Genomic DNA, 19,419 nt, shown 5'->3' with positions numbered 1-19,419 from the left:
TGCCTAGATATCACACAGACATCTCCTACACAAAAGGTAAGTAACCTTTAGTACATAGGCAGTTTGTCAGTGTTCCATACAAACCAATTCCACATGTAGAACAATTTCAAGGAAAAACAGTCCATGTATTCCTATGGAGAAAAATTAAGTTAACAGTTTGCAGGTAAGTACTTGTTTGTACGATTTTGTATTCTGGGGTTAGAACTAGGGTTCCCCCAGAATCGAGGATGCACTCAGAACACCCTCAGTGGTACTAGGGCGGCCGGGTACAGGGTGCGGCGGCCCAGTGTTATCCAAATGCCACAAAGTTGTGGGGGCAAAGCTCCTGATTTTAGGCTCAGGGCAAAGGTGATCCGAGTTAGCAGACAAGGTGCACCCACAGCAGCGCAGGGGAGACTGGGTGCAGGGTGCTGTTTTGGCGTCGGGGTGCCCAGTTTTTTTCAATGGGAGTTGCCGGTTTGGGATTTTGGCTGCTGGCTCGATCCAGGAAGTCTTCCGGGAGGCACCTATAGATGGGCAGGTAAGTTGGAGGGCTCGGGACGTGGTGTACTTCAGGTTCTCCTCTCCAAGGCGCAGGACAGCTGGATGCAGGGGTGTCTTTTGAGGTTGGATTTCACCTTACTAGGCCACTCATGGTTGGTGGGGTTCTTCGTGCAGAGACTGCAGGTGACATTGCGGAGTCCTGTAGGGGGTAACCCACGGTGAACTCACGCTGAAGTGCTGGGGGACCTCACTGAGACTGGTGGCCCCCTCTAACTTGGGCAGTAGGAGACGTTTGCAGTGGTAGTTCCAAGCATCTGGTTCCTTTGTCCTCAGCAGGCTCAGAGTTTGTCTTGGGAGTTTCTTTTGAACAGTGCTGTTGTTCACAGGAGATCTGGTCTTTTTTTAAGTCATTCGATCCTCCCAGCGTCTCGGAGTTCACTGGTTGCAGGACTAGGTGACTTTTTGCACAGGATCTCTTGTAACTGCAGACGGGCCGGTAGGGCTGGGGCCAAGGCAGTTCTTCTCTGCAGTCTCCTCTGCTGGACGTCTTTCTTAGGTTGCCGGAATCTGTCACCTAAATACTGTATTTAGGGGGCGTTTTAGGGGTCTCGAGGTCAATAGCCAATGGGCTACTGACCTTAGGGTGACTATACTCTTGGTGTGCTCACCCCACATGGGGGAGTGAGCACAATCCCTAATCCTGATTGGAGAGGGCCTTCCATCTGCAAGATGGCAGGCACTGAAGAATGGGCTTCGCCTCGCCTCCCCCACCTGAGGGGTGTGTATTGCTTTGCCCACTTGTGTAATCTGAACTTACGCACACCACTTACTCACAGAGAAACTCCAACACTCCACTGGAGGTAAACATGAGCTTTATTAATATTGTAATATTGTGTTAATATTTATTAATATTGTGTTAATATTTATTAATATTGTAGGCAAAGGCAATAAGTCACTGAAACTAATAAAGTCTTAGGCACCGAGTGAAAGGCAATAAACAATGAATACACCACACTATATACAAAAATATGAAACTGTGCATACAGGTATATAAACAGTTAATGTACAAAGCACCATACCAGATTCATTTGCAGCACCGGAGACTTCAACATCCCTGGGCCAAGCACTGAACACCAAGTCGGGAACCCTGCAGACCGGGGCTCAGGGAGTAATCTCTTCGGGCACCAAAGTTGTCCCGCGAGTGCTTCCACTCCAAGACTGAGTTCCTGAGCTCCACCCCACAGACACCGCTTTTTATAGCTTAAATCAACCTGTTCGAGAAGCCTCTAGCAGGCGCTCTCGCCCATCTATTCACAAGTGCTGGCCCCCATCTCTGCATCAGACGCACCCAGACAGACCTGGCCAGAGTCTGTTTAGGCTGTGTTGAGGCAAAAGACATTCCTTTCCCAATCTCCGGCCTTGGAGCCTGGCACGGCCATCCTCCCTCTGTCCTAGCGATAAGTATCGAATGCATGAAAACACTCTGAAGGTACAACATAACCTCACGAGGCATCCTCACGAGATGCCTCGCACCTGCTTTTACTGGTTTACGTGAATAACATGTTTATGTTACTGCTGAAGTGTAACTCCAGGTCAGGGCAGCTCAAAATGGAAGTGCGATGCAACAAAATGGAAGATCAGAGCATTGCATGGAATCGAGGTCAACATATGATTTAGCATGTGTAAAAAGCCAAATGCAGCACATTCCACCCCTTGACCTTTGATTCACCCATCATACCCCATTGGTCTAAATACCATGGATCTGGGACGAAAAAGGGAGAAAAGATTAGGAATGCATTGAATGCAACAACATAATGAGATAAAAACACAAATAATGACTATAATAACACCCAAGATATACCGAAGCTGTCCAAAATTAGGCAGCCACCCAAACAACCAATCCCACCATCCTTGGTCAATGTCTTGGGTAACCCCTTTCACTAAATCTTTCAAAGCATTAATATGTGCATGGATAGATGTAGAATGGTCAGATAAATTAAAACAACATAGCCCATCAAAGTCCTCGCAACCGTGGTTATGTTTTAGCAGCAAATAGTCCACAGCTGCCCTATTTTGCAAAACCGCTTTTCTTGTTTCTTGAACATCTAATAATAATTCAGCTAAAGCGGCAGAAGTGTGATTGAGATTCTTTACAATTAAACAGGCAAGCTTAGCAATTATTCTGGCATTATAAACGGACAGTCCTGGCACTCCCACAATGGAAAGGGCCAAACTAGTATATTCTGTTCTAGAAAGCAAATCAATATCGGAGTCACAATCCTCAGGTAATTGAATAGCGGCTCTAGAAGAGCGAAAACGTGTAACAGAATGCATGGGAAAAAGCATAAGACTTAATCGTGATAAGGCACAAGGTCCTCCAGTTATGTTAGCTGGTATGTAAGTGTATGAAATATTACCACACGAGAACAACCATCCTTTAGGTAATTTCACATGGTTAACATGGCTAGCGGCTAATACTGTGTGATTACAAACCATATAGATGCTTCCGGGTTACTATGCGCTCTATAAAACCCACATTCATTCATTCATAATTGGTAACATTACTACAAAAACTGTCATGTCGTGACTGACATAATGTTTGTTGATCTGGTGTCAATTGTTTGCTTTTCTCTAGTTTTAATTGGCCACATTTGCCAATCTTGGTAGGGTCACAAGTTAATTGATAGCAAACGTCTCCAGTAGAGATATTGTAGGTAACAATACTTGTCATGTTCCTCCAGAGGCTATCTGTAACCTCTGGGCAAAAGCGACAGTACTCATAAAGACTCAGATGTGTTTGAACATCACTTTCCTCCACTACCCCATCAAAGTTAGTTTGGTTGAAAATGTGCAGAAGCACCTGTGCAGGGGTAGGTACGGCAACAAGACACATTGATATCATATCAGCTGTACTCTGAAGATTTCTCATACAGAAGTGGGAAGTGTTCAGCACATTCCCGGCCAAGTAGGTCCAGATGTTAGCCGGTTGCTGCAACAATGCCGTCATCCGACTTGGGCGGTTGATCCCCTTCGGCATCCTGGGCCCTCCTGGACCCCTCCGGACACGCCCAAACACCGACTACACAGCGCAAGCATCGCAGCAGCAAGCCATACTGTGATCTAGAAACAGAAAACAAACTGGTATAATCACTCTCGCAAATAAAATTTTTCAGCTGGTACATTTTCCCACTTTTCCTGTCCGGGTTTCATGATGACTAGGATGTTATCCCTGCCCTTAGAGATCAATTCTGCAGGTTCAGGAGGTTTGTTTGGGGACTCCACCCACAATTTTGCCCCTGGGTTCTTGTCAGTAGATCCGAACCCGCCCTTTCCTCGCACAGTTAGAAGGGCTGGGGCCGTCCCCTTCATGACATTTCCTCCATACACCGGCATGATGACCATTTGGGCAACACGGTCACCAGGTTGCACAATCAGATCATTGTTTCCACTGTTCAATAGGATAACTTTGATCTCCCCCTGGTAATCGGCATCAACCACCCCTCCCAAAACCTGGATGCCTTTAAGGGCAAGCCCAGATCGAGGGGGCGATTAGCCCGAAATGCTCTGGGGGAATTTGAACTCCAATTCCTGTCTCAATCAAGGTAATATCTCGTGGTTGCAATCGATGGAGTTTCAAAGCATGTAAATCAAGACCGGCAGCTTCTGGTGTGGCACGATATGGAGCTAAAGCTCCGGGAGCTGTCTCCCAATACAGAATTGTGTTTGTGGCCACATGGGGCTTAATCTGTAAAGCTGGGGTCAACATGCACATTAAAGGAGTCTCTGCATCAGCAAGGGGTCGGTTATTTAAAATCTGCAATGCCTCAGACAAGTGATCCCTCCACACCTTCAATGACCCATCAGACAACTTTTTCAACTGCTCTTTCAGCAAACCATTCATTCTCTCAATCAAACCTGCTGCCTGTGGGTAATAGGGTATGTGATAGATCCACTCAATGTTATGCTGTACACAAAAATCTTGCACCATCTTTCCCTTAAAGTGTGACCCATTGTCACTTTGGATCTGCAATGGATTTCCGTAGTATAAGATCAACAAATTCAACGTTTTCAGAGTGTTAGACTGGGTTGCTCTCTTGCATGGAAAGGCGATAAGATAACCGGAATAGGTATCCACCACCGTGCAGGCATATTGACATCCTCGGCTCATTGGCATCGGCCCGATGAAATCAATTTGCCATATCTGCCCTGGTAACTTCCCTCTGCCTAACTGGCCTCTCACTACCTGTGGGACTGGTCTGTGCTGAGTATGCTGACAAACAGGACAGTGAATGATTGCAGTCTTAATTAAATCTAGGGGAATATACATCCCTCTACTTTCAGCCCACCTGCTAGTGGCTCGCTCGCCCAAATGTCCACTTTTCTGGTGTGCCCATTTAGCCATGCCCACCAAGTCAGAATCCTGCGTCTCCACCTCAGCTTCATGAATCTTCGCTTCTTGGTCTGCAAAGGAATTGCACCAACGCTCTAGTGAGTCAGTCGGGCAATGAGCATCAACATGATACACTGTAACTGTACTCTGGGACAACAGTTCCCAAATTTCCTGCCACAACTCCTTTCCCCAGACCTCCCTGTTGTGAATCATCCATTTGTGAGCATGCCATGTGGGAAGCCAATTGGCTAACCCATTGGCGGTAGACCATGAATCAGTGTAAATGTGACATGTACCAGGGAGCTCTTGCTTTAATGCCTGGTAAACAGCATACAATTCTGCAAACTGACTACTTCTTCCCTCTCCAGTAGTTGACAACAACTTTTTGGTCACTGGATTATATGACACTGCCTTCCAATGTCTCTTGGTCCCCACATATCTGGCTGAGCCATCTGTAAACCACACATGCTTTTTGTCCTCCGCGGACAACTCTGAAAAAGGCCCACCCCATTTCACCAGGGACTCTTGCACTTTAGGTACATCTTGCAACATTTCTGCATCTGCTATGGGAGTCTGCGCCACTTGCTCATGCAGCACTGTGGTCCCCTTGGGACCGACTCGTGCCCTGTCTTGTATGTACCACTTCCATTTTATGACGCTAGCCTCCTGTGCATGCCCAATCCTGTGTGTCTTGGGTGAGCTCATCACCCATTGCATAATAGGTATCTCAGGTCTCAAAAACACATTGTGCCCTAGGGTCAACTGCTCGGTATCCACCAGAGCCCAATAACATGCCAACAACTGCTTCTCAAAAGGAATATACCGCTCTCCAGCATCAGGTAATTTCTTTGTCCAAAACCCTAGGGGCACTTTCTGTCTCCCCTGCTTTTGCCACAGGCTCCAGGTTGCATATTGATCTTGGACAGTTACATTTAAATCCATGCTTCCCTCTCGTATGGGCCATAAATCCAAGGCACGCTGTATAGCCTCTTTCGCTGACTCAAATGCCTTTTGCTGTGCCTCCCCCCACTCAAACTCATGCTTCTTCCGCGTAACCTTGTACAGAGGGGCCAAAATCTGACTCACATGGGGAATGTGCTGCCTCCAAAAACCAAACAATCCAATGAAACACTGCGCTTCCTTCCTATTTTTTGGCACTGCAAACTCTTTGATCTTTTGCCTAATTTGTGGCAGCACTTCCCTGTGTCCCTGATGCCACTGAATGCCTAAAAACTTCACACTCTGAGAGGGTCCCTGCACCTTCTCGGGGTTAATCACCCACCCTTTGCTTTGCAAGTGCTCTACCACTCTGTCTAGTTGAGCCTGCACCTGTTCTTGGGTCTCTCCTTGAATCAACACATCATCAATGTAATGACAAAGTTCAACTCCAGAAATGACTGACACCTCGTCCAAATGCTCTGCCACCAGCCGGTGACAGACCGTGGGACTATGTAAATACCCCATAGGAAGAGATTGAAACGAGTACTGCCTACCATCCCAGGAGAACGCAAATTGTTCCTGGCACTCAGGGGCAATTGGAATTGTGAAAAAAGCATTGGCAAGATCAAGTGCCGCATACCATGTCCCATTGTGTTTCTGAATTTTCTCAATCAAAGTGATGGTGTCTGGGACCGCAGGCTGTCAACGGGGGCGTATGCTTATTAAGTTTGCGGTAATCAACTGTCATGCGCCAGCTTCCGTCAGGTTTGCGCAAGGGCCACACAGGATTATTCCACGCCGTGGTAATTGGTCTCACCACCCCCGCCTCCACCAAGTCCTGAATGGTTGCGGTAATCTCATCATGTCCCCCTGGGATCCTGTACTGCTTTATGTGAACCACTTTTGTTGCTTGGGACACCTTCACTGGGGGAATCTTCAAGCGCCCCACCCTCACAGCAGCCACTGAGAAGTACTGCTTTGACCCAAACTGATAGCATCCGTCATCTAAGTATAGGGTCCTACCTTTCAGAATGTCAATGCCAATAATGTACTCAGGAATAGGTACAATCAACAGTGTATGCTCTCTTGGGAAGTCTGCCAATTTTCATTTGAATTACTGTTTGCACTGCTGGTGTTTCCTGTCCTCCCAAACCTGTGATAGTAAAAAATTGTCCTCTAAATCTCCGTGGATTGCCATGTATCAATGTGGCCTCCGCTCCAGTGTCTTCCAAAGCCCGCACCTCCTGAACATTTCTATTTTTCCAATAGATCTCAACCCTCACATGTGGTCTATTATCCTTGCGAGCCCATCCCTGTACCGGAGCTTGGCCAATTTCCTAATCTAATTTTCGCCTGCGCAGCTCTGCATCTGCCCGGCGCAGATCTGAATACAATGTTGGGTAACCCTCAGGGAACAACTCCTCCTCATCCCGGCCCCCATCTGAATCTGTGCATTCTCTGACCCAACCTTTCTCTTTTGTCACTCTCACCTGAGATTCCCTCTCTCTCTCTCTCTCTCTCTCTCTTGACCTGCTTTTTCAGGCTTCTCCTCCGGCTCTGATTCCCTGCGACTCACTTTCTTGTTATCTTTTCTATTCACATGCCTACTCCCCTCCTTCCTATCCAGTCCTCGCTTACGGTACATCTCCCACATGCTTTTGGTTTCAATACCATCAATCTCACTTCTTGACACCCCATCCTTTAACAGCGCCAGAAACATATCGCATCTGGTCACTCGGTTGTTATCAGTACGGGACTCTGAGCGTGAAGCTCTGTCTGGCTTAGCCCATTCCCCACGCTCTCCCAGCTCACGGACTGCCTCGACTACTTCCCCTATGGTGTTGCCAGTTTGATGAATTAACAAAGATATTATCTCTGCTTTGTATGCAGGGGGCGCCAAACGAATGATTTTGTTCCGCATTGACACAGTCATCAACTGACACATCAAATTATGCGCCTCACCTACCAGAACAGCTAACTTCATCCCCTCCTCCTTAATTCTTTGTGATGCATCTCTTAGAGTGAACCATGGTTTTTCATTCCCAGGCCAATCTGAATCTGTGGGGTACCTATGGCCACACCCCCGGGCAGCTAACTGCAACAGAGTCGTTTGATCATCACCATGGAAAGTCCGACAGTATCCCTGCACAGTGGGATCAGTACTGAGAGTACAAAATTTGGCAGCATCCCCCTCATCTAACATGACCCCAGAAGCGCTGTGATCATAAAGGCGCACCATCCAAGCTAATAGCGTCTCACCAGGCTTCTGTCTAAACCTCGCTAAAAGATCACTTATCTTTTGCTGTGTAAAATCCTCCAAACTATTTAACATGACTCCATCCGGGTTCCCTGGAGCAATCTGAAGTTTACGTCTTAGAATGGGCTGTGCTTCCACTCTCTTTGCATTTTTTCCTTGCTCGTCTCTTCCCTCCTCTTGCAAGGGCAGCTCTCCTTCTGAGGAGAATTCTGACGATTCCCAGATGTTGGAGTCCCAAGTTGATGGGTCAAAATCTAAGCCTGCTTTGGCAATCGCTAAATGAACCTTCCGTTTACTCACTCGGCCTCTCCTCTTCTTATATCTGTATTCAGCAACACGGACTGCAGCCCGCTCTGCTATCGTCTGATATGTTTCTAACTTATCCTGTAAAAACTTATTCTGACAGGAAAGCATCGTAGAAAGATCCTTGGCTTCAATAAGTTGTTTTTCTAAGCTCAACTGTTCTCGCTGCAGAGTTAAACATTTGTCAAAAACTTGACGGTAGGCATGTAAGAGAGCCCAACCTCTGCGACCCACTGTGTATAATTCCTTTCCTTTCTCCACCGGAACCTTCTGTAAACAATGTAAAACATCTTCTGGCGTTGCTTCGCCCAGACAGTCATATCAGCTCTCACTTAATCCTGAGCTTTTAGCATACTCACGCGCCAGCGCGGAGTACTCCCATCCAAGAATTTGCATGAGGGCTAAAGGGATTTCACTTGGTGCCAAAGAACTAAAACCACTTTTTGTCTTTTTAAACATGTTTCTCCCCGCGTAATGTATGAATCCTGCCACCGACTACGCCAAAATGTATTGCTTTGCCCACTTGCGTAATCTGAACTTACGCACACCACTTACTCACAGAGAAACTCCAACACTCCACTGGAGGTAAAAATGAGCTTTATTAATATTGTAGGCAAAGGCAATAAGTCACTGAAACTAATAAAGTCTTAGGCACCGAGTGAAAGGCAATAAACAATGAATACACCACACTATATACAAAAATATGAAACTGTGCATACAGGTATATAAACAGTTAATGTACAAAGCACCTCACCAGATTCATTTGCAGCACCGGAGACTTCAACATCCCTGGGCCAAGCACTGAACACCAAGTCGGGAACCCTGCAGACCGGGGCTCAGGGAGTAATCTCTTCGGGCACCAAAGTTGTCCCGCGAGTGCTTCCACTCCAAGACTGAGTTCCTGAGCTCCACCCCACAGACACCGCTTTTTATAGCTTAAATCAACCTGTTCGAGAAGCCTCTAGCAGGCGCTCTCGCCCATCTATTCACAAGTGCTGGCCCCCATCTCTGCATCAGACGCACCCAGACAGACCTGGCCAGAGTCTGTTTAGGCTGTGTTGAGGCAAAAGACATTCCTTTCCCAATCTCCGGCCTTGGAGCCTGGCACGGCCATCCTCCCTCTGTCCTAGCGATAAGTATCGAATGCATGAAAACACTCTGAAGGTACAACATAACCTCACGAGGCATCCTCACGAGATGCCTCGCACCTGCTTTTACTGGTTTACGTGAATAACATGTTTATGTTACTGCTGAAGTGTAACTCCAGGTCAGGGCAGCTCAAAATGGAAGTGCGATGCAACAAAATGGAAGATCAGAGCATTGCATGGAATCGAGGTCAACATATGATTTAGCATGTGTAAAAAGCCAAATGCAGCACATTCCACCCCTTGACCTTTGATTCACCCATCATACCCCATTGGTCTAAATACCATGGATCTGGGACGAAAAAGGGAGAAAAGATTAGGAATGCATTGAATGCAACAACATAATGAGATAAAAACACAAATAATGACTATAATAACACCCAAGATATACCGAAGCTGTCCAAAATTAGGCAGCCACCCAAACAACCAATCCCACCATCCTTGGTCAATGTCTTGGGTAACCCCTTTCACTAAATCTTTCAAAGCATTAATATGTGCATGGATAGATGTAGAATGGTCAGATAAATTAAAACAACATAGCCCATCAAAGTCCTCGCAACCGTGGTTATGTTTTAGCAGCAAATAGTCCACAGCTGCCCTATTTTGCAAAACCGCTTTTCTTGTTTCTTGAACATCTAATAATAATTCAGCTAAAGCGGCAGAAGTGTGATTGAGATTCTTTACAATTAAACAGGCAAGCTTAGCAATTATTCTGGCATTATAAACGGACAGTCCTGGCACTCCCACAATGGAAAGGGCCAAACTAGTATATTCTGTTCTAGAAAGCAAATCAATATCGGAGTCACAATCCTCAGGTAATTGAATAGCGGCTCTAGAAGAGCGAATACGTGTAACAGAATGCATGGGAAAAAGCATAAGACTTAATCGTGATAAGGCACAAGGTCCTCCAGTTATGTTAGCTGGTATGTAAGTGTATGAAATATTACCACACGAGAACAACCATCCTTTAGGTAATTTCACATGGTTAACATGGCTAGCGGCTAATACTGTGTGATTACAAACCATATAGATGCTTCCGGGTTACTATGCGCTCTATAAAACCCACATTCATTCATTCATAATTGGTAACATTACTACAAAAACTGTCATGTCGTGACTGACATAATGTTTGTTGATCTGGTGTCAATTGTTTGCTTTTCTCTAGTTTTAATTGGCCACATTTGCCAATCTTGGTAGGGTCACAAGTTAATTGATAGCAAACGTCTCCAGTAGAGATATTGTAGGTAACAATACTTGTCATGTTCCTCCAGAGGCTATCTGTAACCTCTGGGCAAAAGCGACAGTACTCATAAAGACTCAGATGTGTTTGAACATCACTTTCCTCCACTACCCCATCAAAGTTAGTTTGGTTGAAAATGTGCAGAAGCACCTGTGCAGGGGTAGGTACGGCAACAAGACACATTGATATCATATCAGCTGTACTCTGAAGATTTCTCATACAGAAGTGGGAAGTGTTCAGCACATTCCCGGCCAAGTAGGTCCAGATGTTAGCCGGTTGCTGCAACAATGCCGTCATCCGACTTGGGCGGTTGATCCCCTTCGGCATCCTGGGCCCTCCTGGACCCCTCCGGACACGCCCAAACACCGACTACACAGCGCAAGCATCGCAGCAGCAAGCCATACTGTGATCTAGAAACAGAAAACAAACTGGTATAATCACTCTCGCAAATAACATTTTTCAGCTGGTACATTTTCCCACTTTTCCTGTCCGGGTTTCATGATGACTAGGATGTTATCCCTGCCCTTAGAGATCAATTCTGCAGGTTCAGGAGGTTTGTTTGGGGACTCCACCCACAATTTTGCCCCTGGGTTCTTGTCAGTAGATCCGAACCCGCCCTTTCCTCGCACAGTTAGAAGGGCTGGGGCCGTCCCCTTCATGACATTTCCTCCATACACCGGCATGATGACCATTTGGGCAACACGGTCACCAGGTTGCACAATCAGATCATTGTTTCCACTGTTCAATAGGATAACTTTGATCTCCCCCTGGTAATCGGCATCAACCACCCCTCCCAAAACCTGGATGCCTTTAAGGGCAAGCCCAGATCGAGGGGGCGATTAGCCCGAAATGCTCTGGGGGAATTTGAACTCCAATTCCTGTCTCAATCAAGGTAATATCTCGTGGTTGCAATCGATGGAGTTTCAAAGCATGTAAATCAAGACCGGCAGCTTCTGGTGTGGCACGATATGGAGCTAAAGCTCCGGGAGCTGTCTCCCAATACAGAATTGTGTTTGTGGCCACATGGGGCTTAATCTGTAAAGCTGGGGTCAACATGCACATTAAAGGAGTCTCTGCATCAGCAAGGGGTCGGTTATTTAAAATCTGCAATGCCTCAGACAAGTGATCCCTCCACACCTTCAATGACCCATCAGACAACTTTTTCAACTGCTCTTTCAGCAAACCATTCATTCTCTCAATCAAACCTGCTGCCTGTGGGTAATAGGGTATGTGATAGATCCACTCAATGTTATGCTGTACACAAAAATCTTGCACCATCTTTCCCTTAAAGTGTGACCCATTGTCACTTTGGATCTGCAATGGATTTCCGTAGTATAAGATCAACAAATTCAACGTTTTCAGAGTGTTAGACTGGGTTGCTCTCTTGCATGGAAAGGCGATAAGATAACCGGAATAGGTATCCACCACCGTGCAGGCATATTGACATCCTCGGCTCATTGGCATCGGCCCGATGAAATCAATTTGCCATATCTGCCCTGGTAACTTCCCTCTGCCTAACTGGCCTCTCACTACCTGTGGGACTGGTCTGTGCTGAGTATGCTGACAAACAGGACAGTGAATGATTGCAGTCTTAATTAAATCTAGGGGAATATACATCCCTCTACTTTCAGCCCACCTGCTAGTGGCTCGCTCGCCCAAATGTCCACTTTTCTGGTGTGCCCATTTAGCCATGCCCACCAAGTCAGAATCCTGCGTCTCCACCTCAGCTTCATGAATCTTCGCTTCTTGGTCTGCAAAGGAATTGCACCAACGCTCTAGTGAGTCAGTCGGGCAATGAGCATCAACATGATACACTGTAACTGTACTCTGGGACAACAGTTCCCAAATTTCCTGCCACAACTCCTTTCCCCAGACCTCCCTGTTGTGAATCATCCATTTGTGAGCATGCCATGTGGGAAGCCAATTGGCTAACCCATTGGCGGTAGACCATGAATCAGTGTAAATGTGACATGTACCAGGGAGCTCTTGCTTTAATGCCTGGTAAACAGCATACAATTCTGCAAACTGACTACTTCTTCCCTCTCCAGTAGTTGACAACAACTTTTTGGTCACTGGATTATATGACACTGCCTTCCAATGTCTCTTGGTCCCCACATATCTGGCTGAGCCATCTGTAAACCACACATGCTTTTTGTCCTCCGCGGACAACTCTGAAAAAGGCCCACCCCATTTCACCAGGGACTCTTGCACTTTAGGTACATCTTGCAACATTTCTGCATCTGCTATGGGAGTCTGCGCCACTTGCTCATGCAGCACTGTGGTCCCCTTGGGACCGACTCGTGCCCTGTCTTGTATGTACCACTTCCATTTTATGACGCTAGCCTCCTGTGCATGCCCAATCCTGTGTGTCTTGGGTGAGCTCATCACCCATTGCATAATAGGTATCTCAGGTCTCAAAAACACATTGTGCCCTAGGCTCAACTGCTCGGTATCCACCAGAGCCCAATAACATGCCAACAACTGCTTCTCAAAAGGAATATACCGCTCTCCAGCATCAGGTAATTTCTTTGTCCAAAACCCTAGGGGCACTTTCTGTCTCCCCTGCTTTTGCCACAGGCTCCAGGTTGCATATTGATCTTGGACAGTTACATTTAAATCCATGCTTCCCTCTCGTATGGGCCATAAATCCAAGGCACGCTGTATAGCCTCTTTCGCTGACTCAAATGCCTTTTGCTGTGCCTCCCCCCACTCAAACTCATGCTTCTTCCGCGTAACCTTGTACAGAGGGGCCAAAATCTGACTCACATGGGGAATGTGCTGCCTCCAAAAACCAAACAATCCAATGAAACACTGCGCTTCCTTCCTATTTTTTGGCACTGCAAACTCTTTGATCTTTTGCCTAATTTGTGGCAGCACTTCCCTGTGTCCCTGATGCCACTGAATGCCTAAAAACTTCACACTCTGAGAGGGTCCCTGCACCTTCTTGGGGTTAATCACCCACCCTTTGCTTTGCAAGTGCTCTACCACTCTGTCTAGTTGAGCCTGCACCTGTTCTTGGGTCTCTCCTTGAATCAACACATCATCAATGTAATGACAAAGTTCAACTCCAGAAATGACTGACACCTCGTCCAAATGCTCTGCCACCAGCCGGTGACAGACCGTGGGACTATGTAAATACCCCATAGGAAGAGATTGAAACGAGTACTGCCTACCATCCCAGGAGAACGCAAATTGTTCCTGGCACTCAGGGGCAATTGGAATTGTGAAAAAAGCATTGGCAAGATCAAGTGCCGCATACCATGTCCCATTGTGTTTCTGAATTTTCTCAATCAAAGTGATGGTGTCTGGGACCGCAGGCTGTCAACGGGGGCGTATGCTTATTAAGTTTGCGGTAATCAACTGTCATGCGCCAGCTTCCGTCAGGTTTGCGCAAGGGCCACACAGGATTATTCCACGCCGTGGTAATTGGTCTCACCACCCCCGCCTCCACCAAGTCCTGAATGGTTGCGGTAATCTCATCATGTCCCCCTGGGATCCTGTACTGCTTTATGTGAACCACTTTTGTTGCTTGGGACACCTTCACTGGGGGAATCTTCAAGCGCCCCACCCTCACAGCAGCCACTGAGAAGTACTGCTTTGACCCAAACTGATAGCATCCGTCATCTAAGTATAGGGTCCTACCTTTCAGAATGTCAATGCCAATAATGTACTCAGGAATAGGTACAATCAACAGTGTATGCTCTCTTGGGAAGTCTGCCAATTTTCATTTGAATTACTGTTTGCACTGCTGGTGTTTCCTGTCCTCCCAAACCTGTGATAGTAAAAAATTGTCCTCTAAATCTCCGTGGATTGCCATGTATCAATGTGGCCTCCGCTCCAGTGTCTTCCAAAGCCCGCACCTCCTGAACATTTCTATTTTTCCAATAGATCTCAACCCTCACATGTGGTCTATTATCCTTGCGAGCCCATCCCTGTACCGGAGCTTGGCCAATTTCCTAATCTAATTTTCGCCTGCGCAGCTCTGCATCTGCCCGGCGCAGATCTGAATACAATGTTGGGTAACCCTCAGGGAACAACTCCTCCTCATCCCGGCCCCCATCTGAATCTGTGCATTCTCTGACCCAACCTTTCTCTTTTGTCACTCTCACCTGAGATTCCCTCTCTCTCTCTCTCTCTCTCTCTCTTGACCTGCTTTTTCAGGCTTCTCCTCCGGCTCTGATTCCCTGCGACTCACTTTCTTGTTATCTTTTCTATTCACATGCCTACTCCCCTCCTTCCTATCCAGTCCTCGCTTACGGTACATCTCCCACATGCTTTTGGTTTCAATACCATCAATCTCACTTCTTGACACCCCATCCTTTAACAGCGCCAGAAACATATCGCATCTGGTCACTCGGTTGTTATCAGTACGGGACTCTGAGCGTGAAGCTCTGTCTGGCTTAGCCCATTCCCCACGCTCTCCCAGCTCACGGACTGCCTCGACTACTTCCCCTATGGTGTTGCCAGTTTGATGAATTAACAAAGATATTATCTCTGCTTTGTATGCAGGGGGCGCCAAACGAATGATTTTGTTCCGCATTGACACAGTCATCAACTGACACATCAAATTATGCGCCTCACCTACCAGAACAGCTAACTTCATCCCCTCCTCCTTAATTCTTTGTGATGCATCTCTTAGAGTGAACCATGGTTTTTCATTCCCAGGCCAATCTGAATCTGTGGGGTACCTATGGCCACACCCCCGGGCAGCTAACTGCAACAGAGTCGTTTGATCATCACCATGGAAAGTCCGACAGTATCCCTGCACAGTGGGATCAGTACTGAGAGTACAAAATTTGGCAGCATCCCCCTCATCTAACATGACCCCAGAAGCGCTGTGATCATAAAGGCGCACCATCCAAGCTAATAGCGTCTCACCAGGCTTCTGTCTAAACCTCGCTAAAAGATCACTTATCTTTTGCTGTGTAAAATCCTCCAAACTATTTAACATGACTCCATCCGGGTTCCCTGGAGCAATCTGAAGTTTACGTCTTAGAATGGGCTGTGCTTCCACTCTCTTTGCATTTTTTCCTTGCTCGTCTCTTCCCTCCTCTTGCAAGGGCAGCTCTCCTTCTGAGGAGAATTCTGACGATTCCCAGATGTTGGAGTCCCAAGTTGATGGGTCAAAATCTAAGCCTGCTTTGGCAATCGCTAAATGAACCTTCCGTTTACTCACTCGGCCTCTCCTCTTCTTATATCTGTATTCAGCAACACGGACTGCAGCCCGCTCTGCTATCGTCTGATATGTTTCTAACTTATCCTGTAAAAACTTATTCTGACAGGAAAGCATCGTAGAAAGATCCTTGGCTTCAATAAGTTGTTTTTCTAAGCTCAACTGTTCTCGCTGCAGAGTTAAACATTTGTCAAAAACTTGACGGTAGGCATGTAAGAGAGCCCAACCTCTGCGACCCACTGTGTATAATTCCTTTCCTTTCTCCACCGGAACCTTCTGTAAACAATGTAAAACATCTTCTGGCGTTGCTTCGCCCAGACAGTCATATCAGCTCTCACTTAATCCTGAGCTTTTAGCATACTCACGCGCCAGCGCGGAGTACTCCCATCCAAGAATTTGCATGAGGGCTAAAGGGATTTCACTTGGTGCCAAAGAACTAAAACCACTTTTTGTCTTTTTAAACATGTTTCTCCCCGCGTAATGTATGAATCCTGCCACCGACTACGCCAAAATGTATTGCTTTGCCCACTTGCGTAATCTGAACTTACGCACACCACTTACTCACAGAGAAACTCCAACACTCCACTGGAGGTAAAAATGAGCTTTATTAATATTGTAGGCAAAGGCAATAAGTCACTGAAACTAATAAAGTCTTAGGCACCGAGTGAAAGGCAATAAACAATGAATACACCACACTATATACAAAAATATGAAACTGTGCATACAGGTATATAAACAGTTAATGTACAAAGCACCTCACCAGATTCATTTGCAGCACCGGAGACTTCAACATCCCTGGGCCAAGCACTGAACACCAAGTCGGGAACCCTGCAGACCGGGGCTCAGGGAGTAATCTCTTCGGGCACCAAAGTTGTCCCGCGAGTGCGTTCACTCCAAGACTGAGTTCCTGAGCTCCACCCCACAGACACCGCTTTTTATAGCTTAAATCAACCTGTTCGATAAGCCTCTAGCAGGCGCTCTCACCCATCTATTCACAAGTGCTGGCCCCCATCTCTATATCAGACCCACCCAGACAGACCTGGCCAGATTCTGTTTAGGCTGTGTCGAGGCAAAAGACATTCCTTTCCCAATCTCCGGCCTTGGAGACTGGCACGGCCATCCTCCCTCTGTCCTAGCGATAAGTGTGGAATGCATGAAAACACTCTGAAGGTACAACATAACCTCACGAGGCATCCTCACGAGATGCCTCGCACCTGCTTGTACTGGTTTACGTGAATAACATGTTTGTTACTGCTGAAGTATAACTCCAGGTCAAGGCAGCTCAAAATGGAAGTGCGATGCAACAAAATGGAAGATCAGAGCATTGCATGGAATTGAGGTCAACGTATGATTTAGCATGTGTAAAATGGCAAATGCAGCACAGGGTGGGATTGGCAGGGGTGAGTGGTCACACCTTCTGGGCTGTGCTACTGTTTCCCACCTCAAAGGAGTTGAGACTGGAAAGGGGCCTGCTCCTGATACCAGGAGAGGCTGTGGGTCGCATTACAACGACAGCAAGGCCTTAGAAGCTCTCCTGCAACAGATTGGTCTTCCTGGCCTGGGGGTGGTGTGACTGTCTCTGCCCAGGTGAAGCTTTGTTTCTGGGCTCAGGGAGCAAAGGCTCCCACCCCAGGGGTCCAGAAACATCTCTAGTGGTGGCAGGCTGGTATGTACCAGTCAGGGAACCCACCAGAGGCTGTTCATTTTTCAAGGGGCTTCTCAGAGATGCCCTCTGAGTGTATTTTTCATTAAATCCCACACTGGCATCAGTGTGGGTTTAATTGATACCAAACGTCCCAGTTTTCAGTAAAGCCATTATGGTGCTGTGGAGATCAGAAGGACCAACTCCCAGACATGTGGCCAGAGAGGTGCCAATTAAGAGTACAAGGTACCGTTTTGGGAAAGAGCACAGCCCCTGGTAACCTGATTGCTTATGGCCAGTTTCCTTCCACTGGCCATAGGTACTTGCAGACCATCAGCACCAAAATGAAAAACCCTTTTGGATCTGAAATTCTCAAAACCAAATTCCTGCACGACAGTCGAGCCCATCCTCCGTTGACTTCAGCAACAGCTGGACTCCAGAAAAAAACTTGTCATTCAGCCTCATTTGGACCACATCTTTGCCCGACCTCAGCAGCTGCTGCTCCACCGACTTAGTCAGTTGTTATTTCAAGAAGGAAACAATGTTGCCTGTGTGCACTCTTAGCTCGATAGGATTTCCTCTGGTTCAATCAAGTTCTATTGTGATATTGTGTGCATCCATGCTTGGTGTCTGGTCCCTGGACACCTGATGCAGTACTGTATAGAAGATTGTGAGAGGAGAACAACTTCAGCTACAATGAGTTGCTTTCCTCCGGTTTAAATCAAATGTTATACACTCAATAAATCCTGCTCAGTAATGGTGAATCTTCAATGTTTTCATGAAGTATTTATTCTTGATTTTCAGTCCTTAATCATAGGAAATAATGATAAGTTGGTTACATAAACGTTAAATCGTGTTGAATTCACAACCCAATGCATTTCGGGTCGATATCACAACCCTTCATCAGGGGTTCCTTCATCAGGGGTCCTGATGCAAGTTCTACAAAGCAAAAGAACAAGAGTTTGTATTCTATATCGTCCCAAAACTGATCACATTTCTAATGATATACATTATGTGGCAAGGTGGTGCAAATAAAGAAATCCTGATAAGTGCCCATGATTACGTGCCTGAGTACAGTGCAGCATTCCTGTAAGCGCGCTGTTAAAAAACGTGCTACGAGTTGGAACTCTGTGAATAAAAAGCTTGAGACGCCTAGAATATCGTAAGTGTCGTGAGCAATCTGAAGACACTTCAAAGATGTGATGCCATGCAGTGGAGAGAAAAAAAATCCCATGTAGCTTTGCACGCCGAAAGTTGAAATGAAGCCCTCTAAATTCCGTTTTGGATTACTGACCAATATCTTCTCAATACACCGTGACAGTGGCAAAAACTGTGCGCGGTAAAAGTGAAATCAACAACATGCATTGAGGGGGCTAAAATCTATTACAGGCAAAAAAACACTAACAGCTTACCGTATCAACACCGGTTCTACTGCCACTCTATACTTTTAATCAGGCAGTTTACCTTTTGAACTGCTAGGACTAACTGACCTGTTTTAACTCACTTTATTTATTTTATTTTTATTTATTTAACATTTATATGGCGCAGCGAATCATCCCCAGGGGGATCTCTCGGCGCCCGGCAGTACAGAAAAAGCAGGACCCTCGACCAGTCTGGGCCCCTAGAACAGCCAGGTCTTTAGACTCTTCTTAGAGTGGCCCAGAGAAGTACAGCCACGCATTGCTTCCGGTAGCATATTCCAATGGAAGGGGGCAAGATACGAAAAAGCATGCCCTCCCATTCTAGATTTATTAATTTTGCACAGGACTAAAAGATTTTGATTACTGGATCTCAGTTGACTCCCTGGTACATACGCTCTTACCTTCTTTCTTAAGTATACCGGGCCC

The 19,419-nt window shown here is 46.5% G+C and overlaps 3 protein-coding genes across 5 annotated transcripts in view; 1 reads left to right on the top strand and 2 right to left on the bottom strand.

The window, feature by feature from the left end:
• Positions 1-19,419, top strand: part of CCNI (cyclin I) — a 581,782-nt gene that overhangs the window by 388,769 nt on the left and 173,594 nt on the right. The gene's annotated exons all lie outside the window — the stretch shown is intronic.
• Positions 2,000-3,520, bottom strand: LOC147727820 (uncharacterized). Its single transcript, XM_086962758.1, has 2 exons — positions 3,036-3,520; positions 2,000-2,983 (listed from the first exon to the last, which is right to left on the bottom strand). The coding sequence occupies exons 1-2, from the start codon at positions 3,518-3,520 to the stop codon at positions 2,209-2,211; spliced, it is 1,260 nt and encodes a 419-aa protein (XP_086818884.1). The 3' UTR covers positions 2,000-2,208.
• On the bottom strand, positions 9,693-11,084 carry LOC147727819 (uncharacterized). The gene is made up of 2 exons (XM_086962757.1): positions 10,600-11,084; positions 9,693-10,547 (listed from the first exon to the last, which is right to left on the bottom strand). The coding sequence occupies exons 1-2, from the start codon at positions 11,082-11,084 to the stop codon at positions 9,773-9,775; spliced, it is 1,260 nt and encodes a 419-aa protein (XP_086818883.1). The 3' UTR covers positions 9,693-9,772.

Source organism: Lissotriton vulgaris, chromosome 3_1 (genome assembly GCF_964263255.1).
Source record: "Lissotriton vulgaris chromosome 3_1, aLisVul1.2, whole genome shotgun sequence".
NCBI classification, from domain to species: domain Eukaryota; kingdom Metazoa; phylum Chordata; class Amphibia; order Caudata; family Salamandridae; genus Lissotriton; species Lissotriton vulgaris.
This window is presented reverse-complemented; position numbering and strand designations above follow the sequence as displayed.